This window comes from Chlorocebus sabaeus, chromosome 20, assembly GCF_047675955.1.
Source record: "Chlorocebus sabaeus isolate Y175 chromosome 20, mChlSab1.0.hap1, whole genome shotgun sequence".
NCBI classification, from domain to species: Eukaryota; Metazoa; Chordata; class Mammalia; order Primates; family Cercopithecidae; genus Chlorocebus; species Chlorocebus sabaeus.
In genome coordinates this window covers 45,499,647-45,523,856 of record NC_132923.1, presented here as the reverse complement: position 1 = coordinate 45,523,856, position 24,210 = coordinate 45,499,647, and the positions used below count along the sequence as shown (strand labels likewise).

General features: G+C 37.3%; 2 protein-coding genes across 4 annotated transcripts in view; both read right to left on the bottom strand.

Moving 5' to 3' along the window:
- The window catches only part of LOC103225900 (uncharacterized), a 77,838-nt gene that overhangs the window by 17,792 nt on the left and 35,836 nt on the right, over positions 1–24,210 (bottom strand). Inside the window, 7 exon segments of the mRNA XM_073007859.1 lie at positions 9,849–10,003; positions 10,793–10,967; positions 13,043–13,155; positions 17,762–17,859; positions 19,430–19,523; positions 21,206–21,242; positions 21,569–21,771. Of these exon segments, the coding sequence (XP_072863960.1) occupies positions 9,849–10,003; positions 10,793–10,967; positions 13,043–13,155; positions 17,762–17,859; positions 19,430–19,523; positions 21,206–21,242; positions 21,569–21,771 (875 nt within the window).
- Positions 1–24,210, bottom strand: part of LOC119626262 (probable ATP-dependent DNA helicase HFM1) — a 137,425-nt gene that overhangs the window by 99,926 nt on the left and 13,289 nt on the right. For 2 of the 3 annotated variants that reach the window (XM_073008594.1, XM_073008595.1), the window contains 3 exons: positions 17,762–17,859; positions 10,793–11,137; positions 9,473–9,609 (listed from right to left, as the gene is read on the bottom strand). The gene's annotated coding sequence lies outside the window, so the exon portion shown is untranslated. Of the gene's footprint in view, positions 1–9,472; positions 9,610–10,792; positions 11,138–17,761; positions 17,860–21,568; positions 21,757–24,210 lie in introns of those variants that run through there. The other variant, XM_073008596.1, reaches the window with a different exon arrangement.

Below are 24,210 nucleotides of genomic sequence, written 5' to 3'. Positions count from 1 at the left end.
CAGAAACACAATTAAACAAAATGTTTTAAAATTATGATTTAATAAATATAAAGCAGCTATTGTAAATAACTTTAAAGGATACGAATTTCTGTGACAGCCTTCAAGGAACCTAAACCATTTTCTGTTACCTCTGAAAAAAAATCCTACATATTTATGTAAACATTTAAAAAAAATGTAATGGTCAGAAGCTAGGACCTGAAATGAATATTTTTAACCTTTCCATAAGAACTGTTTCAATAAAACGAACACAACTTTTTATTGAGAGCAAAGTTAAAAATATTTTTAGCACACAGGATAAAATATTTTAACACACAGCCCAGCTTAGAAAATAATGCAACATAATAAAAAATGCAGAAATTGCACAGAGAGATAATCTACTCAAATTTACTGTATTTTTACATTTTTCCATATGCTGAGAAATGCAGATTAGTCTGTACTCATAAAATGAACTGAAAAAGCAAGAAATTACTTTGAATATCATGAGGCTGCAAAGCAACTGGAAAAGATGGTCTTTGAACATGCCTTTTCCGATTTCAGAAGCAGAAAAAGCATTATCTGCTGTAAACACATTTGCAGAATATTGAAATTTCTGCCTACTATTGCTATAGTTCCTTGATTTCCCTTTGTTCATTTCTGTTTGTACAATTTTCACTGAGCCAATGTGAGAGTCCAATTCACTTTCATTAGAATAAGCACTCCCATGTATACTGTCAGATATTTTAAATAATCTGCAAAAAAAAAGACCCACATATTTCCTCACTTGTAACACTTGCTTGGAATATGAAAAACTAGCATAAAATTAGCCCCTTTAAAAACATTCATAGATTATGGTTTACTCAAAAAAGCTAAACATTCTCCTAAAATATAACTTGCTAAGTTTACCACCGAAGTATGTCTACTTTCCTAAAACTCAGAGAAATCCATTTGTGGTAGTCAGCCTCCAAAAACGGCCCTAAAGATCCTTGCCTGCTCCTCACCCCTTTGCAATCTCCTACAAATTGAATCGTGGAATCAGGACTGGCCTGTCTAACTAGCAGAGTACTGCGGAAGTGCAAATGTTTGACTTACAAGGCTAGGTAATGAAACACGTTGCCCCTTTCCCCATGGTCTCTTAGATCTCTCACTCTGTGGAGAGCTAGTCACAATACAAAGAGAGCACTCAAGCAACCCTATGAAGAGGCCAGGTGGAGAGGTACTGAGGTCTCCTGTCAACAACCAGCACTGACTCTTCAGTCAAGGACAGCAAGCCACCTTGAAGAGAGACCTGATAGCTCCTGTCAAGCTTTCAGATGACTGCAGCATGTCTAACATTTTGATTGTGGCCTTCTTGTGAGAGGCCCCCAATATCTTTATGCATTCTCACAAGAGAGCCTAAGCCAGAACTACTAGCTAAGTTGTTCCTAAATTCCTAACCTGTAGAAAATGTGAGAGATAATAATGTTTACTATTGTTTTAAACTACTAAATTTTGGGATAATTTTATTACACAACAACAGATAACTAATATTCCATTTAAAGTCAGTAAAGTGCTTAAAAGAGAGAAAAACCTACTAAATATAGTCACATTAAATAGTAAATTTTATAACACCTAATAGTAGTTAAATTTAACTGAAGTGATTCAAGTTACTCAATTACATTAACATATTAAATTTATAGGAATAAATTAACAGACTTGTTATGAATTAAAAGTTGTCAGCAACTGCATTTCACACCACAGAAGCTACCAGATAAGACAGTTTTCCTAGCCAATCAAATCAGCACTGTGTATTCCCCCAAAAAGGAAAAGATGTAAACTAAGTATATTAGCAGATTAAATCGTCCCAAACTCTATATCCAATAACCACTTCAATGTAAGAACTACTTCTTTGCAAAGTTCTAAAAACAAGCAAACACTTTATCTTTATGACTGTACTGCATTGTATTTGACTGATCAAAAGACAATCTATCAAAATAACTTGTTCACAATATCCCTAAGGGATGAAGCAACCATTAAGGTTCCTAATAAAACACTCACATCTTATAGAATAAGTAATGGAGACAACTTATCCATTCAGGGCTGAAGATCAAGTTTAATTAGCAATGGCCAGTGATTTCATCAATCTTGTCTATGAAATGGACCCTCCATTAAAACGCCTAAACAACAGGGTTCTGAGAGCTTCTGGAATGGTGAACACATCAGGTTCACAGAGTGACATGCTCGGAGAAGTTATGGGAACTCTGTACTCCCTCCCTCATATTTTGCTGTATGTATCTCTTTCATCTGGAGTTGTACCCTTTATAATAAGCTGGTAAATGTAAGTAAAGTATTTCCCTTAGGTCTCTGAGTGATTCTAGCAAATTACTAAACCTAAGATGGGGTCATGGGAAGCCTCAAATTTGTAGTCAGCCAGACAGAAATGTGGGCAGCCTGGGAATCTCATTTTCAGCTGGAATTCAAAGTGGGGTCAGTCTTACAGAACTGTTATACTTGATGTAAATGACAAGTTGATGGTTGCAGCACACCAACATGGAACAAGTATACATATGTAACAAACCTGCACGTTGTGTACATGTACCCAAAACTTAAAGTATAAAAAAAAAACAAAAAACTGAGCCTTCAAACTGTACGGTCTGATTCTAATTCCAGGAGTTAAGTGTCAAATTGATTTAAACTGTTAGATGCCAAGTTGGTGTCAGAGAATCAATCGGTGTCAGTCAACACCCAGTCTTTACATTTATGGTCAGCTGATTTCCAATGACAGTGCCATGACATTCAGTAGGAGAAGAACAGTCTTTTCAACAAATGACGCTGAAACAACTGAGTATCTATCTACATGCAAAAAGAATGAGGATGGACTCCTACTTCACACAAATATTTAAAATATTTAATAATAGATCACAAACGTAAATGTGAGAGCTAAAAACTCTGAAACCCTTAAAAGAAAACTTAAGAGTAAATCTTCATGACCTTGGATCAGGCAATAGTTTCTTAGATATGACACCAAAAACATAAGCAACCAAAGTAACGCCAAATAAGTATTACATCAAAACGAAAGCATAAGCATAAAAGAAAAATTAGATAAACTGGACTCTATCAAAATTTAAAACTTGTGCTGCAAAGAACACCATCAAAAAACTGAAAACCCACAGAATAGGGGGAAATACCTGCAAATCATACAGATGATAAGAGACTTTGAGAATAAAGAACTCTTAAAACTCAACAATTAAAAGACAAATAGCCCAATTAAAATATGGACAAAGGACCTGAATAAGACATTACTCCAAAGAAGACATACAAATGGCTGATAATCACATGAAAAGATTCTTAACATTATTGCTATAGACTGGATATTAATGTCCCTCCCTCCAAATTCATTTGTTGAGGCCCTAATCCTCAACGTTTTTTTTTGTTTTGTTTTTTGTTTTTTGTTTGTTGAGATGGAGTCTTGCTCTGTCACCCATGCTGGAGTGCAGTGACGGGCGTGATCTCAGCTCACTGTAACCTCCGCCTCCCGAGAGGCAATTCTCCTGCCTCAGCCTCATGAGTAGCTGGGATTACAGGCGCTTGCCACCACACCCGGCTAATTTTTGTATTTTTAGTAGAGACGGGGTTTCACCATGTTGGTGAGGCTGGTCTCAAACTCCTGACCTTATGATCTGCCTGCCTCAGCCTCCCAGTGTTATGGTATTTGGAGGTGGGGCCTTTGGAAGGTCAATGGGTTTAGATGAGGTCATGAGGGTACCTCCCCATGATGGAATTAATGCCCTTATAATAAGAGGATGAAACATGAGTTCTCTCTGTTTATACACACACCAAAGAAAAACCACTGGAGAACATAACTAGGAAGAGGGTCCTCATCAATAACCCAACCATGCTGGCACTCTGATTTCTGACTTCCAGTCTCCAGAATCATGAGAAACAAATGTTTATTATTTACACCACCCAATCTATAGTATTTCATTGTAGCAGCCCAAAATAACTAAGACAATTAGTCATTACGAAAATGCACATCAACACCACAATGAGATACCTCTTCACACACCCAGTAGGATGGCTATAATACAAAAGACAGACAATAACAAGTGCTGGCCAGAATGTGGAGAAACTGGAACCCTCAAATATTGCTGAATGGGACTGTAAAGTGATGCAACCACTTTGAAAAACAATTTGGCAGTTCCTCAGAAAAGTGAAATATAAAGTTACCATATGACCCAGCAATTCTATTCTGGGTTTATATCCAAAGAATTGAAAACACATATTCACGCAAAAACTTGCATGCATTTTCATAGCAATATTATTCACAATATACAAAAAGAGAAAACAACCCAAATGTCCATCAACTGATAAGTGAATAAACAAAATGTGATATATCTATTTAATGGACTATTATTTAGCCAGAAGAAAATTGAAATACTGGCCGGGTGCGGTGGATCACGCTTCTAATCCCAACACTTTGGGAGGCCAAGGCAGACAGATCACAAGGTCAAGAAATGAAGACCATCCTGGCAAACATGGTGAAACACTGTATCTACTAAAAATACAAAAATTAGCTGGGTGCGGTGGCGCATGCCTTTAGTTCTAGCTACTGGGGAGGCTTAGGCAGGAGAATTGCCTGAACCTGGGACGCAGAGGCTGCAGCGAACCAAGATTGCACCACTGCACTCCAGCCTGGGTGAGAGAGCGAGATTCCATCTCAAAAAAAAAAAAAAAAAAAAAAAAGAATGAAATACTGATACATAATGCAACATGCATGAACCTTAAAAATGTTATGTTAAGTGCAGCCCTTCATGCTAAAAACTCTCGATAAACTAGGTATTGATGGGACATATCTCCAAATAATAAGAGCCATTTATGAAAACTCACAGCAAATATCATACCGAGTGGGCAAAAACCAGAAGCATTCCCTTTGAAAACTAGCACAAGACAGGGATGCCCTCTAGAACCACTCCTGTTCAACATAGTGTTGGAAGTTCTGGCCAGGGCAATCAGGCAGGAGAAAGAAATAAAAGGTGTTCAATTAGGAAAAGAGGAAGTCAAATTGTCCTGTTTGCAGATGACATGATTATAAATTTAGAAAACCCCATCATCTCAGCTCAAAATCTCCTTAAGCTAATAAGCAACCTCAGCAAAGTCTCAGGATACAAAATTAATGTGCAAAAATCACAAGCATTCCTATACACCAATAACAGACAGAGGGCCAAATCATGAGTGAACTCCCATTCACAATTACTACAAAGAGAATAAAATACCTAGGAATCCCACTTACAAGGGACGTGAAGGACCTCTTCAAGAAGAACTACAAACTACTGCTCAACGAAATAAAAGAGGACACAAACAAATGGAAGACATTTCATGCTCATGGATATGAAGAATCAATATCATGAAAATGGCCATACTGCCCAAGGTCATTTGTAGATTCAATGCCATCCCCATCAAGCTACCAATGACTTTCTTCACATAATTGGAAAAAACTACTTTAAAGTTCATATGGAACCAAAAAAGAGCCTGCCTTGCTAAGACAATCCTAAGCAAAATGAACGAAGCTGGAGGCATCACACTACCTGACTTCAAACTATACTACAAGGCTACAGTAACCAAAACAGCACAGTACTGGTACCAAAACAGAGGTATAGACAAATGGAACAGAACAGAGACCTGGGAAATAATACCACACATCTACAACCATCTGATCTTCGACAAACCTGACAAAAACAAGAAATGGGGAAAGGATTCCCGATTTAATAAATGGTGCTGCGAAAACTGGCTAGCCATATGCAGAAAGCTGAAACTGGATCCCTTCCTTACACCTTGTACAAAGATTAATTCAAGATGGATTAAAGACTCAAATGTTAGACCTAAAACCATTAAAACCCTAGAAGAAAATCTAGGCAATACCATTCAGGACATAGGCATGGGCAAGTGCTTCATGACTGAAACACCAAAAGCAATGGCAACCAAAGTCAAAATACAGAAATGGGATCTAATTACACTAAAGAGCTTCTGCACAGCAAAAGAAACTACCATCAGAGTGAACAGGAAACCTACAGAATGGGAGAAAAATTTTGCAATCTACTCATCTGACAAAGGGCTAATATCCAGAATCTACAAAGAACTTAAATTTACAAGAAAAAAACAACCTCATTAAAAAGTGGGCAAAGGATATGAACAGACACTTCTCAAAAGAAGACATTTATGCAGCCAACAAACACATGAAAAAATGCCCATCATCACTGGCCATCAGACAAATGCAAATCAAAACCACAATGAGATACCATCTCACACCAGTTAGAATGGCAATCATTAAAATGTCAGGAAACAACAGGTGCTGGAGAGGATGTGGAGAAATAGGAACACTTTTGCACTGTTGGTGGGACTGTAAACTAGTTCAACCATTGTGGAAGACGGTGTGGCGATTCCTCAAGGATCTAGAACTACAAATACCATTTGACCCAGCCACCCCATTACTGGGTATATACCCAAAGGATTATAAATCATGCTGCTATAAAGACACATGCACATGTATGCTTATTGCGACACTATTTGCAATAGAAAAGACTTGGAACCAACCCAAATGTCCATCAATGATAGACTGGATTAAGAAAATGTGGCACAGCATCATCCTGATACCAAAGCCTGGCAGAGACACACCAAAGAAAGAGAATTTTAGATCAATATCCCTAATGAACATAGATGCAAAAATCCTCAATAAAATACTGGTGAACCAATTCCGGCAGCAAATCGAAAGCTTATCCACCATGATCAAGTGGGCTTCATCCCTGGGATGCAAGGCTGGTTCAACATATGTTTATCAATAAATGTAATCCATCATATAAACAGAACGAAAGACAAAAACAACATGATTATCTCAATAGATGCAGAAAAGGCCTTTGACAAAATTCAACAGCCTTTTATACTGAAAATTCTCAATAAATTCGGTATTGTTGGGATGTATCTCAAAATAATAAGAGCTATTTATGACAAACCCACAGCCAATATCATACTGAATGGGCAAAAAATGGAAGCATTCCTTTTGAAAACTGGCACAAGACAGGGATGCCCTCTAGAACCACTCCTATTCAACATAGTGTTGGAAGTTCTGGCCAGGGCAATCAGGCAGGAGAAAGAAATAAAGGGTATTCAACTAGGAAAAGAGGAAGTCAAATTGTCCCTGTTTGCAGATGACATGATTGTATATTTAGAAAACCCCATCATCTCAGCCCAAAATCTCCTTAAGCTGATAAGCAACTTCAGCAAAGTCTCAGGATACAAAATCAATGTGCTGTAATCACAAGCATTCCTATACACCAGTAACAGACAAACAGAGAGCCAAATCATGAATGAACTTCCATTCACAATTGCTTCAAAAAGAATAAAATACCTAGGAATCCAGCCTACAAGGGATGTGAAGGACCTCTTGAAGGAGAACTACAAATCACTGCTCAATGAAATAAAAGAGGACACAAACAAATGGAAGAACATTCCATGCTCATGGATATGAAGAATCAGTATCATGAAAATGGCCATACTGCCCAAGGTAATTTATAGATTCAATGCTACCAATGACTTTCTTCACCTAATTGGAAAAAACAACTTTAAACTTCATATGGAACCAAAAAAGAGCCCACATTACCAAGACAATCCTAAGCCCAAAGAACAAAGCTGGAGGCATCACACTACTTGATGTCAAACTATACTACAAGGCTACAGTAACCAAAACAGCATGGTCTGGTACTAAAACAGAGATGTAGACCAATGGAACAGAACAGAGTCCTCAGAAATAATACCACACATCTACAACCATCTGATCTTTGAAAACCTGACAGAAACAAGAAATGGGATTCCCTATTTAATAAATGGTGCCAGGACAACTGGCTAGCCATATTTAGAAAGTTGAAACTGGATCCCTTCCTTACACCTCGTACAAAAATTAATTCAAGATGGATTAAAGACTCAAATGTTAGACCTAAAACCATTAAAACCCTAGAAGAAAATCTAGGCAATACCATTCAGGACAAAGGCATGGGCAAGTGCTTCATGACTGAAACACCAAAAGCAATAGCAACCAAAGCCAAAATACAGAAATGGGATCTAATTAAACTAAAGAGCTTCTGCACACCAAAAGAAACGACCATCAGAGTGAACGGGAAACCTACAGAATGGGAGAAAAAATTTGCAATCTACTCATCTGACAAAGGGCTAATATCCAGAACCTACAAAGAACTCAAACAAATTTAGAAGAAAAAAACAGACAATCCCATCAAAAAGTGGGCAAAGGATATGAACAGACACTTCTCAAAAGAAGATATTTATGCAGCCAACAGACACATGAAAAAATCCCCATCATCACTGGCCATCAGACAAATGCAAATCAAAACCACAATGAGATACCATCTCACACCAGTTAGAATGGCAATCATTAAAAAGTCAGGAAACAACAGGTGCTGGAGAGGATGTGGAGAAATAGAAATACTTTTACACTGTTGGTGGGACTGTAAACTAGTTCAACCACTGTGGAAGACAGTGTGGCGATTCCTCAAGAATCTAGAACTAGAAATACCATTTGACCCAGCCACCCCATTACTGGGTATATACCCAAAGGATTATAAATCATGCTGCCATAAAGACACATGCACATGTATGTTAATTGCGGTAGTATTCGCAATAGCAAAGACTTGGAACCAGCCCAAATGTTTATCAATGATAGATGGGATTAAGAAAATATGGCACATATACACCATGGAATACTATGCAGCCACAAAAAAGGATGAGTTAATGTCCTTTGTAGGGACATAGATGAAGCTGGAAACCATCATTCTCAGCAAACTATCACAAGGACCAAAAACCAAACACCGCATGTTCTCATTCATAGGTGGGAATTGAACAATGAGAACACTTGGACACAGGAAGGGGAACATCACACACCAGGGCCTGTCGTGGAGTGGAAGGAGAGGGGAGGGATAGCATTAGGAGATATACCTAATGTAAATGACAAGTTAATGGGTGCAGCGCACCAACATGGCACATGTATACATATGTAACGAACCAGCACGTTGTGCACATGTACCCTAGAACTTAAATAAATAATAATAATAAAAAGAAAATGTGGCACATATACACCATGGAATACTATGCAGCCATAAAAAAGGATAAGTTCACATCTTTTGCAGGGACATGGATGAAGCTTGAAATCATCATTCTGAGCAAACTTTTGCAAGGACGGAAAACCTAACACCACATGTTCTCACTCATAGGTGGGAACTGAACAATAAGAACACTTGGACACAGGGTGGGGAACATCACACATCAGGGCCTGTTGTGGGGTGAGGGGCTGGGGGAGGGATAGCATTAGGAGAAATACCTAGTGTAAATGATGAGTTAATGGGTGCAGCACACCAACATGGCACATGTATACATATGTAACAAACCTGCACGTTGTGCACATGTACCCTAGAACTTAAAGTGTAATAAAAAAAAAAAAAGAAAAAATACTCACCTCCAAAAAAAATGTTAAGTGAAAGAAGCCAGACACAAATGGCCATATTTTGTATAATTCCACCTATATGAAATGTTTAGAATAGGTAAATCCATAGAGATGATAGAGACAGAAAGTAGATTAGTGGTCACCAGGTGCTGTGGAAAGGGAGGAATGAAGAGTAACTGTTAATTAGTAAGGAATTTATTTTGCAGGAGATGGAAATGTTTTAAAATTAGTTAACAGTGATGGTTGCAAAACTATGTATTATAAAAACCAATGTGGGTAAATATGTAAGAATGAAACAAATAAGAAAATAAAGTAATTCTACACTTCAAAAAGGTGAATTTTATGGTATGTAAATTATATCTTAATAAAGCCGTTATTACAAACATACAGAGATCAACATCAGCCAGACCCTTTACAGTGTCCATCAATCCTATCATTATTCTAATTAGACTGCTTTCCCATTCTCCATAATTTATTCCACTCTTCTCATTCTTGCTCAATACTCTCACTTTTTCCCTCAAACTCCACAGATAACCACATCTCCTATGTCAGAGAAAACAAAAACAATCAACTAAACTTCTTCTGAATCTTGAATCCATATACCCAATTGAGTATTTGGACTATTTATAAATATCTAAAATCAACATGGCCATATCTGTACTCATCACCTTCCCCTGAACCTGTTCTTACTTTACAGTTCTTTAAATCAAAAAAGGGCACTACCAGCCTTCATCATTCTGGCTCAAACCAAAAACCTAGGAGTCAGATCTCATATCCAATAATCACTTAAGTCCTGTGGGACTGTATCTCCTAAATCATTCTGGATTGTCTCCATTCCTGATCCCACTATCCTAGGTCTGGCTACCACTTTCTCCCATCTAGACTAATAAGACAATCTTTCTAGTGGACCTTCACAATTTATTTTAACTCCCTTCTATTAAAATGTATTCTCCATACTGGGGCCAATGAACCCTCAAAGAAAAGAAAATCTAATTTCACTCCACTGTTTAAAACTCAAGGCATTAGGAAAATGGGCCTCGAACTTTTGTATGCATAATAATCACCTGGAAAATTTGTTCAAAATGAAGATTCCTGTGTCCCACCTGGACTATTGTAGTACCATTTTTAGTAGACAGTTAAATATTACAATTATGGTTATTTTTATGTGTAGGACAAGGACTATGACACCAGGAATGCAGAAAGTAAGGAATTATTTAGGAGATAGAATTTTGCTGTTTTTCTCATTCACATTCTACCATATTTAATACTTTTAGATGTACAAATATTCAAATTTATTCACAGAATATTATTTGGTTTAATTATAATAATTACCTTTTCCGGAACACTGATGTGCTCTCTCCTTTATCTTCTGCAAAATTAACTAATTTTGTATCACCAGGAACACTCTTCTCAGGTGCTATCTCAGTGCCAATGTGATTTTTATATTTCTGAGAACAATATGTCAGCTTGCCAGCAACATGTGATAAGTCATTTTTACCTACCCCTTCTAAATTTAGATCATCCTGTTCATATTTATTAGAAGGAAAGGCAAATTGGAAATTTTGTGTTGCCAAGATATAATTTGTGTCTTCATTAGTTATCTTTGCGAAATATAATTTGTGTCTTCATTAGTTATCTTTAAATTTGATGTTAACATTTTTGGCCTCTTTTCCTGACCTACAAAAAAAGAATATATTAATTATTACATGTTCTCCATTAAAGGAAATTTTCAAAATGATGAAAAACTTTAATAAAAATTCCAAGTTAAATATGAAAGTCAAAAGCAAAACACTAATAATAAGATAATCTGTGACACCATAGGTTTTAAAATACAGGTAATTGTTACACTTATGGTATATTACATCACTAAACGACACCCAGAAATTAATAAGGAATTATTGAATTAAATCTGAAGTTTCCTTAGTACCTGCATTATAAAATAGGTTTAATTTCTTTCTGACCCATAACAAATGATATAATTATACAAGTAATTATGAAGATTTAAAATTTATATAAATGATTTACACACAGAAATACCATGACCAATTATATAAAATGTTACCAAACACAATTCATTATTAACATATCTAATGCTTTTAAGTTTGTAATCTTGTTTCTAAAATCAAAATAAAGGAATGTTTTCATCAGAGTGACAGAATTTTAAAGGTTTCTTTAGAAGCTTTATAAGAATTTTTAGGGAAGTTTAGGGGGAATTTGGATGTCTTACTAGAACTTAAATTTGCTTTAGCATCTATGTATCTACATTTTACTCTATGCTATATATTATTTGATATAAGTATATATATAACATATATGTAAATTACAAAGCTTAATAATAAAATGTATGTGTATGAGCCTATGATCCAATTTAAAAATTAAAATTTTACTAATATTCCATTAGCTCACATACATTGTTTGAGTGTGCTTGTTTTTGAGCTTTTTAAAAATGGTATCACACTGTATTTAATCTTCTGCATCTCACTTTTTTCACTGAGTATTTCTGGGAGCTGGTTACCAGGCGATCTTACCTTTAGTAAATGGCAAGGCAAAAACTGAACAGTAGTGATAGGAATTTTAATAGTAACAGAAAAAATATTCATAAAACAAAAAATCAACACGTGTGTGTAATAGTGTATTGTGTGCATTTATGTATGCATATGTATGTGTATTATATGTACAGAGAAGACAAATGTTTTAAATTTTAAGATTTGGTGGGCACTATTTTGTTTTGGGGGGTATGTATGTATTTAGAGATGGGGGGGTCTGTTTATTTATTTATTTAGAGATAGGGTCTCACTATGTTGCCCAGGCTGGAGTGCAGTGGCTATTCACAGCCTCCGAAGTAGCTGGGGCTACAGGCAAGTGCCACTGCATCCAGCTTGGTGAGCACTCTTTTTAATAAAAGAAGGATCTGACTTTCATTTTATTTCATTAAAATAAAGAAATTTTAATTGTTTACATAATGAGTATACATATTTTGGGGGGATATCTGATATTTTTGATATATGCATACACAATGTGTAATGATCAAATCAGAGTTTTTTAAAAAAATACTGCCATGAACTGTATGGGTTTGGCTTCATAAAGAATAAGTGATAATTTATCAAACAGTTTATTACTTTCTTTTTTTTTTTTTGAAACGGATTCTCCCTCTATTGCCCAGGATAGAGTAATACAGTGGTGCGACCTCGGCTCACTGCAACCTCCGCCTCCTGGGTTCATGCCATTCTCCTGCCTCAGCCTCCCGAGTAGCTGGGACTACAGGCGCATGCCACTACACCCAGCTAGTTTTTTTGTATTTTTAGTAGAGATGGGGTTTCACCATATTGGCCAGGATGGTCTCGAACTCCTGACCTCGTGATCCGCCCACCTCGGCCTCCCAGACTTTCTAATTATTACTCTAACTCCTGAGTATCTGAAATTTCTGAAATCAATACCCAATATGAGTATACATATTTTGGGGGCATATGCAATATTATGATACATGCATACACAATGTGTAACAATCAAATCAGGGCTTTAAAAAATATATTGCCATGAACTGTATGGGTTTGGCTTCAAAACAAATATGTGATAATTTACCTAACAGTTTATGACTTTCTAATTCTTCCTCTAACTCCTGAGTATCTGGAATTTCTGAAATCAGTGGAGCAGGAGGGAGAAACCAATCTAATGACTTTTCATTATCTGGATGGCTATATTAAATATAAAAATGTGAGTATATATGTTAATAAAGATGTAACATGAGAAGCTATGTATTTATTAAACATTACTCAATTATAGACTCTTAAACATCCTATAAATTAACTTTCTGTCAGCACTTTGATTTATCCCTACACAGCAGTGTTCTCAACCTTTTACCCTCATGTATCATAGGATTAATGATTCTGTTGTGTGAGATATGCTACCTAAATAATAGCAATAACTCTATTTCCTTTTCTCCAATTCAAATGCCAGTAACAGGAATCTTAAATCTGCTCCAATATAAAAACAAAGAAGTAAATCATTCTCAAACTTTAGCATTTTAACTATTACAAGTAACAAATTACTTGACATACCTCACAACTAATCACGGGTCACCAATGTGTAAATGACACCATCACTGGTATTCCAGAGCTGGGATCCAAAACCCCTGGGCCACAGACTGATACTGGCCTGTTAGGAACCCGGCTGCACAGCAGGAGGTGAGCAGCAGGCAAGTGAGCATTACTGCCTGAGCTCCAACTCCTGTCAGATTAACAAGGGCATTAGATTCTCACAGGAGTGCGAGCCCCATTGTGAACTGCACATGAAAGGGCTCTAGGTTGCATGCTCCTTATGAGAATCTAATGCCTGATGATCTGAGGTGGAACAGTTTCATCCTGAAACTATCTGTGGAAAACTGTCTGCAAATTCAGTCCCTGGTGCCAAAAAGGTTGGGGACCGTTGTTCTAGAGTATTCCTATAATATTATTACAAATTAATGTCCTAACCTAAATATTCTTAGTCCAGAACCATCTACAAACTACAGAAAAATCCAAGAAATAATTTGAAATTGACAATCTCTTTATAACCTATAGTAATTGATATTTTTGCCACCCTGTTGGCATCATTAACTACCCCTCCTTGTCTTTCAACTGTGATCGTGTTAACTGATACTGCTTTAATGGTTCCTTTCCCATCAAAGTTGACTTGTTCTTCATTAGGACAAAAAGATAAGTGTTGGATGACAGGAAATAAAGTTGAGAAGAGCATCATATATTTTGCCTATACCAAGTCCCAAAGATTTTATGATCTAGTCATTTAGTATGTTACACTCTCTAAAGTGAGAGACTCAGTCTTTTACTTTTCTGTCTCTCAGAGCACCTAGCACATAGCTACTCTGACCATATTTTCCAAGTAAAAAATCTACAACGCATTATCTGGCAATGTCTGACAGACTGTTTAATAACAGGCCAGATCTTTTAAAATTTAGGACTGCGCCAGAGGGTGCCCAAGATCACCCCCAGTTCAATAATTCCCTAAAATGACTCATAAGACTCAGCATACAGTCCTACACATGGCTACCAGGACAAAGTTCAAGGAAAACCAGGCATGAGCTTTTAAGAGTCTTCTCCTAGCAGACTGTGGGAGGCACTTAATTATCTCAGTAATGACTTAGGACAATACCCATGAAATGTTGCCAAAGAAGGGAAGCTCTTCAGGGACTCAATGCCCAGGTTTTTATTGGGGGCTAACTAACATTAGCATAAGCATTCCCTGTCTGGCACACACCTAAATTCCAGAATCACAGAAAAAAAGCGGGTGTTCACATAAACCATATTATTTGTATAAACAGTTTACACACAGTAAGCCACTGTTGTCAGCTAATGAAGGGGATCTTCCTGAAATCTAAGTTCTCAGACTCTAGCCAAAGCCAACCTTGCAAGCAGGCCTTTTCAAGAACAGCAGTTTAGGCTGCTATGTTAACTCTTTTCTACACAAGGACTATTTAAGAAAATCCAAGAAAGAGGAATAATAGCTCTACTATTCTGCCTCTTAATAAAATCAAATCTTCCTTATAATTTCCCAATCTTTTTTCCAGAGGTGACATCATCATCCCAGTCACCCAGAATCCAAACCACAGTATCTTTTTTACTAAGTAGATCTAGATACATATTAGGTCTTATTGTATATTCCTTTTAATGCTTCCTAAATTCATCATTTCCTTTGTGTTTCCATGGTCATTATCATAATCAAGGCTCTTATTAACTTGTCTTAACTGCCCTCACTGCCTCCAGGCTTTCTCTCTGATTAATTTTACAGGTTCCTACCACATTCATTTGGAATTATTTTCATTACATTACTTCATTCAAAATCCTTCAGTGGCTTTGAAAGATTGCCAAACTTCCTAGTGGCCTTAGACCACCTTACAGTTTTAACTCTCCTACACATACCTTATAGTCCAAACTAAACTGAACTCCCTGTTGTATAACAAATAGATAATGCATTCTGTCTCTCCTCATCTTTTTTTCTCCTACTGAGACAAGTCTCACTCTGCCACCCAGGTTGGAGTGCAGTGGCGAGATCTCAGATCACTGCAACCTCCACCTCCTGGGTTCAAGTGATTCTCATGCCTCAGCCTCCCCAGTAGCTGGGATTACAGGCATATACCACCATGTCTGGCTACTTTTTGTATTTTTAGTAGAGACGGCGTTTCACCATGTTGGCCAGGATAGTCTCAAACTCCTGGACTCAAGTGATCTGCCCACCTCAACCTCCCAAAGTGCTGGGATTACAGGTGTAAGCCACCGTGCCTGGTCACTCCTCACCTGCATTCAAAGATATTTACTCAGCTTTCCCCTGTGCCTTGCCCCACTCCGATATCTACCTACAGAAATCCACTATTTTATTCATTCATTAATCCATTCAGTAATTATTTACTGAGTACTATGTACCAGGTATTGTTCTAGGCACTAGAGCTTATATTCAAAGGCTGGCTCAAATCCTACCTTTTCCAAGAAATCTCCCTAGGTTCCCAAAGATTTTCTCCTCCCTTCTTCTTATAGAGGGAACCTATAATATGTATCATAGTCTGCCTTGAGCTGTGTGAATGTACCAATAGATAATAGACAGAAACAGACAGATACGTAGATGAATAGATATGACAGATACATATTTGATACTCCCTCTAGATTATAAACACCTGAGAGTTTTATTTTTATGTCCATTTACATTAGCATACTTAACAAAGTCTTTTACATAATTTCAATAAATATTTGTTAATTCCAAGGTTTTTAACCCACAGTGAATTCTATCCAAAATCTTTATTCCAGCATTTAACACACATCACCATCTAACCTCAACTTAGAATTGCTAACTTTATGTCCCAATGTTTCCACTTCATGAATCATCTACTCAAGGAAACTTCTCTACACGTTATCTTTAAAAGTACCATGAATTGTCCCATCTCCATCCTTTTTCTCTTGCTCTAACACTCTGCCTTCAAATGCCTACTTCTTCTCTTCCTATAGAAATTATCAAATCCTTCAAAGCCTCCTGAAGTCTCCCCCTACTACCCAAAAAGCCTGACCTGACTGTGTAGAGCATGACAACCTTCCTTCCAAGTCTGAAATTTCGCTGCATGAACATATGCTTCTCATTTGCTTTGCACATATTTTTGACTATATTTTCAGAAAAACAACCATGTTACAAAATTTGCATTGGCCAGTCCTGATTAACACATGTTGCCCCAGTTGGATGTGCTCTTTCACTCTCAAAAGTGTACCAGTATAGATGATTATTTACATGGTCATATTACTTATTAATGCCTTTCCATTTGTGTGTTTAATCTCAACTAGATTTTAAGTATTTTGTAAGTAAAAGTCTATTTCATCCTTTTTATAACCCTTTCAACTTTCAATCAATATTTGAATGAACAAGTAAAATAATAAATGAAGCAATAAATACACCTCATTAAAATAGGATAATACAATACACTAAAAACACATAGAAAACTCAAAATTGAACAATGCACATGAAAATCCATAAAAGTCAGTATTCAACATACTACCTACTCTCTAGTCTTGTTTTCTTTGGTCTCACATCTTTATTCCCACCCCTACTTCCCACCAGCACTTAATGTGCCTATCATACTTTGCCTTTGGCATACTGTTCATTCTGTTTCCAAATGGTGATATCATTCCTTGTCCTGAGCTACTCTTTGAGCATTATTTCCCATTTTTAGCTTGGCCAAAAATAATATGAACAAACCAGATATGCAAATAAATGCAAGCCAAATAGGCAAGAATCTATTCTTTGTTTGTGTTTTTTTCAGACAGAGTTTCACTCTGTTGCTCAGGCTAGAGTGCAGTGGCGCCACCTTGGCTCACTGCAACCTCTGCCTCAGGCTTCAAGTGATTCTCATGCCTCAGCCTCCCAAGTAGCTGGGATTAGAGGCCAGCACCATCAAGCCCAGCTAATTTTTTTGTACTTTTAGTAGGGACAAGGTTTCACTATGTTGGCTAGGTTGGTCTTGAACTCCTAACTTCAGGTGATCCACCCGCCTCAGCCTCCCAAAGTGCTGGGATTACAGGCGTGAGCCACTACGCCTGCCCCAAATCTATTCTATTTTTAAAATTATAACATTTAAGATGTTAAACTTCAGTTACTCCCCTCTTACTGGTAAGAGAATTCCATGTTTACTAAATATGTAACTGAAATATCATTCTGTGGATTCCTCATTTTTATTTGTATATTTACCAGAGAGAAAACTAAAACTCACCCAAATTCAAAAAACCCTAAAGTAATACACTGTGTTATCAATCTTTAAGGGAGACTTACTTTTCAACTTCATCCGGTTTTTCAAAAAACAAATTATCCAAGGAAAACAAGCAATCATTTGATTCCAGCATTGTTGAAAACTGGACTTTGTCATAAATCTACAAAATATGGAAAAAGTAGTTTATAAAGATGTAGAAAAATATTTCTGTATAAACTATAATCACTAATTTTCCAGTCTCCTGTAAAATATAACCAAAGACTATCCTTCCAGCTTCATCGTCTACAACTTCCTTCAAAGCACCTCAACATTCAAATACATTATTCTCTGCTTTCCACTCATTCATGGATTCAAACTTGCTCCCTTCTCTTCATAGTGCTCCAATGCTTGGAATGTGCTTTCTTCCATTCTCCAACTGGCAAATTCCTATCCATCCTTCAAGGTATAGGTCAAATGTCATTTCTTCTTCAAAGGCTTTTCTGAATTTGTCTTCTTCCTCAAGGCAGAATTAATCAGTCTTCTTGGGCTCTTAATACTTTGCTCACATCATTATTTTTGAGTTAGGGCAGCACATTTTATTGTGAATGTGTGCACTTCTAACAATATACTATGTACATATGCAGGGATTTGCTTCAAAATAAAGGGGAGAGATGAAAGAGTATTGAAAGAATATTGACAATGAGTTGATCACAGCTAAAGCTATGTAATAGGTACATGGGGCTCATTATAATTTTTTTTTCATATGTTTGAACTTTTCCCAAATAAAAAAATTGTAAGTTTAACATACATATGCATATTTACAATATTATACAATGTCGTCTCAAAAAAAAAAAAATTCAGCATTGGCTATCTTGGAATTAACAAAAATCTCGGCTGAAAAAAGATGCAAACGTGATTAAAAAAGAAAACTAGTCTCTAGATACACACATTGCTCCCATTAGAATTATTTTTCCTTGCATATCCCAATTTTTTTCTAAATTCTTAAACACCATAGGACATTCTATATGACAAAACATAAAATCAGATGAACAAATTGTAAAACATAAATCACATTTCTGTTTCTTCTGCTTTAGTTAATACATTGTAAATTTGTCCTCAAGATAGAAACTACAATCAAAGAAATTGTATTAATGCCATCTAGTGGAGAAATGGGCATTACCAAGTCAGATTATGTCTCTCCAATTTTGAATCCTCCTTGATGTGGGGATGAGATACAAGTGGGAGTGACGTGGGGAAGGGAGAATGTTTCCACTTGACAAATGCTGCCGTATGAGAACTAAACCTGTATATATACTTTAGGGCTGTTCTTACTGATACAGAATATTGTGGGGGGTTTTGCTATTTTCCTTATTGGGTTCTTCCCCCTTCCATCTGTTTAATATAATTGCCCTCTTCATTTTTCTCTATTAATCAGTTACCAACAAAAACAAGTGTAAAAATGAAACAAATTAGTGTGGTTCTATAAATGTCTAAAACGATTTGACTATACGCAAAATAAAAGCCTAGGATAACAGGGCAGGAGGTAGAGGGAGTCATTCAGAAATATGCGAAGTGTTTAACAGCTTTAAGTAAACAATTTCAGAACTTGAAAACAACTATCTGAAAAACTATAAATGAAAATGTTAATCACATTTTTATAGTGCCCAAACAGTAACAAATAAAATGTTCCCTTTCTAGTTTTAGGAAAACTACGTTCAAACAAAAGAAACTTCTTCTAAAATAAATCTCACCAGACCACTTTCATATGGCTTTGCTACCTCAGAATTTAAGTCGAAAATCTTAAGGCTAACATTTACACACTTGAATACTTTCTTCCCAACGCAACTACAAATAGACAACAAAACTACAAATTTAAAACATTTGGGAAGAAAAGTGTTGCATGAACTAACAAAAACCTCCTATACAAACAGCATATATTTTCAAAAGAATTTTTGATTTCTAGCTCTAGCATACGAGAATATAACTTGTTTGGGTTCAGGATAAAAATATCGTGTACATATTTTAGTTCTTTTTTTTTTTTTTTTTTTTTTTTTTTTTATACGGAGTCTCGCTCTGTCGCTCAGGCTGGAGTGCAGTGGCACGATCTCGGCTCACTGCAAGATCCGGGTTCACGCCATTCTCCCACCTCAGCCTCCGGAGTAGCTGGGACTACAGGCGCCCGCCACCATGCCCGGCTAATTTCTTTTTTTTTTTTTTTTTTTTGTATTTTTAGTAGAGACGGGGTTTCACCGTGTTAGCCAGGATGGTCTCCATCTCCTGACTTCGTGATCCACACACCTCGGCCTCCCAGAGTGCTGGGATTACAGGCTTGAGCCACCATGCCCGGCCATATTTTAGTTCTTATGCACTCCTATGGAAAAAAACACCCCTTATCTAAAACTGCATCCTCTCATCCTGCATTATTTTTCTTCATAGCATGAATTGATAACTAACATTATAGTATAAGCTTAGTTCTTTATTATGTTTCTCCCTCTAGAGCAAGCAGGGAATTTTTGCTCACTAATGTGTTCCAATAACCCAGAATAGTGCCTGGCACACAGTAAATGGTCCATAAGAATCTACTGTGGAATACATGCATTAGCAATAACCAGTTTATAAAAATAATGTTAAATAAAAATAATTTTCTGTTAACTTAGAAACTTAAAATTTGACCAATCTAAAAAATGTGAAATTTTTTTCTAGTTCAGGATTTATATAAATAAAATCTTGAAGGTTCTAAAAGATGATGAATTTAGCACGTTCAAAATGTAAATAAATCTTTTTTTAAAAAAGAAACACAGGTCCTACAAGGGACCTTGCTACAGTTCAGTATGAGTTTGTGATGTGAGGGGATGCTATCTTAAATTAATTAAAGTTCTAGGTTTAGATTCAGATTTTCTAAGTTCCTATTATTTATTATTTATTAAAGTTTTAGTTTCAGCATGTGGCACAAAATTAGATTGCCAAACAAAATAAACAATATCCCAGATAGTTTTATTTTTAAGTGTCTGCTCTGCTATAATCACTGTTAAAATACTTAAACTATTTTTGAGACTACATAATTTGCAGTGCCGACCTGCACCTTCTCTAGTTATATTAATGTCAATCTCTAGTTATATTAATACAACTAGATACAATTAATCTCTAGTTATATTAATGACAATTCGGCGTTTTGTCTTTTGTCATCTTTACTTATTGTATAAAATTATTTTATTGTATACAATTATTGCATAAACTTATATAAAATTGCAGGCCTATTACTTATTTCTTACAATTTTTACTCAGAAATATACTCGTTATTTTAAAGGTACAGAAACTCAGATATAAATTATTGATTTGCTAGAAATTTTTGTGAGTTAAGGAAGAAGTCGGGAACATTTAAGGGAATAACCGACCGTCAAATAACTGCAGAGAATTTGACAAAGAAGGAAAAATCAACGGGAACAAATTACTCCGAGGATCGGCCTGGGAAAGGACCATACAATTGTCGGAGCCCCAGATGTCACCCCCTCTCCCCAGGCACCAACCGGGCTGGAAGGGTCCGGCTGGGAACCGAATCAGCACCTACAGCAAAATAACAACTCTGTGGATTTCCTAACGAGAACATCCTAAATCCAAGACAGAGGCCTTAGGGCCTGGAGAGTGGAGCAAGAACGGGGCACAGGGGCGCGTCACTCCACCCCCAGCTTCCCGCTTCCTACCACCGCTGTGAAACCCGCGGCTCAGACAGGTGGGTACGTCCCCTCAAAGCTCGCTCAGGGGGCGCCACACACCAGAACACAAGACACAGGAACCGAACACCAATCAGCCGACTCTAGGGGCAGGCCGGACGCACAGTCAGTCCCACCCCGCGGGGAGCTGGGCCCGCCCGAGCGCGCCTCAAGCCTCACCGCTTTCTGACTGGAAACGCGGCTGAGGCGCCTGGCTCGGGCCCGCGGCCTGAAGTCGGCTGGTGACCAACAACTCGCCGCGCCCGTCCGCTGCCTGCCCGGCAGACGGCTCTAAAACTAGACCGCTGCCCGGACGGCTGGGCTGGGTCCCCACTTCCCCGCGGGCGTCCGGGCCCCAGACCTCACCTCCCTGCGGGCAGCTCCTAAGCCAGTCGAGCGCCGATTCATCAGCCCCTGGGAGGACCCCCCAGCCTGGCTAAGCCGAGCTCCAAGCAATGGATCGCCCGAGCCCCCAACCTCTCCCTTCCTGCCTTTTTTTCTCCAAAAGTTTGTAACTGGTTTTGAATATATCTTTTGCAGGTTACTGTGTCTATTCTCATTAAATACAGCTCCTAATCCTGGGTTCTAAGGGTCTACTAAGTGGTACCCTTTCCCTAAGGGTACAACAACTACACAAACACACCCCAACCTGCCTTTCTCATAAAAGTTAGCCAGGCCTCAGCTCTGGGACTTCCAGTCTCCTCGTATCTAAAAAGTATTTTAGCTATATTATTTATAAAATATCACAATGGCACTCATGAGGTCGGTATTACTGAGGAACTTGATTCAGAAATAAAGTTAAATTTCAGAAATAAATGTTCTAAAACACAATGATCTTTAAATATGTTTAGTCAACATGAATTTATAAAAACGGGGCAATAATGTGTTCTTAGACTTTAAACATGAACAAACTATAAGTTATCCTTTTAAGTTTCTTTAGAATTGTCGTCTGAAGATTTGGCAGGGAATGTTTTGTAGATGATAAAATAGGAACGAATCAATGATGCTTTTCTTGCAGAGACATTTATCCTTCCTTTGGAAACTCCCACCTGTGACATCTAGGGCCAACCTACTGCTGTCTGACTGCCCTATTCCTGTTCTCTTTTTTCCTTGCAGCTCTACTGTTAATTAGCTGTATGACCTTGGAAAAGACCCAACCTTTAAGTCTTAATTCTTCATCTTCAATGATACTAATAAGCTCTAACTCCTAGATACTGCTGCAAGGGTTAAATAAAATAATATTTGCAATAGTCCTACCACACAGTAAATGCTCATGAATATTAATTTCTTTCACCTTCGCTGAGATGTAAAATTATTCCAGTAGTTGGATAGGCCAGTTATTTGGATACTGATAAAATATCAAGTCTTTGTCTCTTGGAGAAAATAACATTTTGACTGCATAAACTATTCTTAATAGAAAGGTTGAATTATCATTCCTCTCAAAAATACTGGAGAGGAAAGTTACTTTCCATAGGCTGTATAGAGGAAAATAACAAAACCGTGCATTTGCTATAGTGAATCCCCCAGTGTGTTGAAATTCATACGTTGAATTCTAACCCACGATGTGATGGTATTTGGAGGTGGGACTTTTGTGAGGTAATTAACTCACAAGGGTAGAGCCTTCATGAGTAGGATTAGTGCCCTTTTAAGAGGCCAGAGAGTTAGCTCACTCTTTTTCTGCCATGTGAGGATACAGGAGGATGGTATCTGCAAGCAAGGAAGGAGGCCCTCACCAAATACAGGATCTGCCTGCACCGTGATCTCGGACTTCTCAGGCACCAAAATTGTGAAAAATGTTTGTTGTTTAAGCCACCCAGCCTATGGTAATTTGTTATAGCAGCTTGAACTAAGATAGGGTTTGAGTGATAGAATTGTAGAATTCAGTAACAAGCAGGTATAGGGGGAGTCTTACTGTCAAAGCACACAGTAGCAAATGGCCACCATGTTCATAAACAAAAACATTCATTCATTCATTCACTCATTTATTCAAGAATGCGTGGGGAATCTATAGAGCCTTACCTTTCTCTTAAAATAATGTAGTAAAAATGTCAAAGCTTCAGTTTTTAAAAGGAAGACTCAGGACAGTGATTACTAAAAATCCCATTTTGTGGGGAGGGATTGCCATGGTTTTTAGTAATGTTGCCATGTTTCTCAAGAAAACATTTTAATCCTAAAGATTTAATTTTACAACCAGTGCAGCAACGTTATAAGCAATCCTCCAAATTGAATAACATAACTAACATTTGAAATATAGTCGTCCCAATCAACCTCTGGCATGACTGCATAAAGAGTTCTGCTATCTTACTTCTCAGTGAAACTGGTGAAAATTCTAGAAAAATGACTCAGACCCTCTGGAAATGATCCTAAGGGCAAATAGCAAAAGAAGAAACATCTCTTCAAGAAAGAGTTATAAAAATTTGGTAAGAAAGGTAAGGGTCTGTGATATTTTATCCAAGACTCCCAAGTCCCAGCTTAGCGAGACAGTCTCCATTCTAGACAGCTGCAGCCAAGAATACAGAGCTCTCTCTGCACCCAGCTTCCACTAGAAGGCGCACTTTCTTTCTTTCATTGTGGTAAAAACTGAATAATATTTATAATTTTAACCATATATAAGTATATAATTCAGGGATATTAAATACACTCACAATGTTGTATAACCACCACTCTTATCCATACCCAAAACTTTTTCATTATCCCTACTAAGAAATTTGTGCCCATTCAGGGAGGGGAACATCACACACTGGGGCCTGTTGGGGGGTGGGGGGCTGGGGGAGGGATAGCGTTGGGAGAAATACCTAATGTAAATGACGAGTTGATGGGTG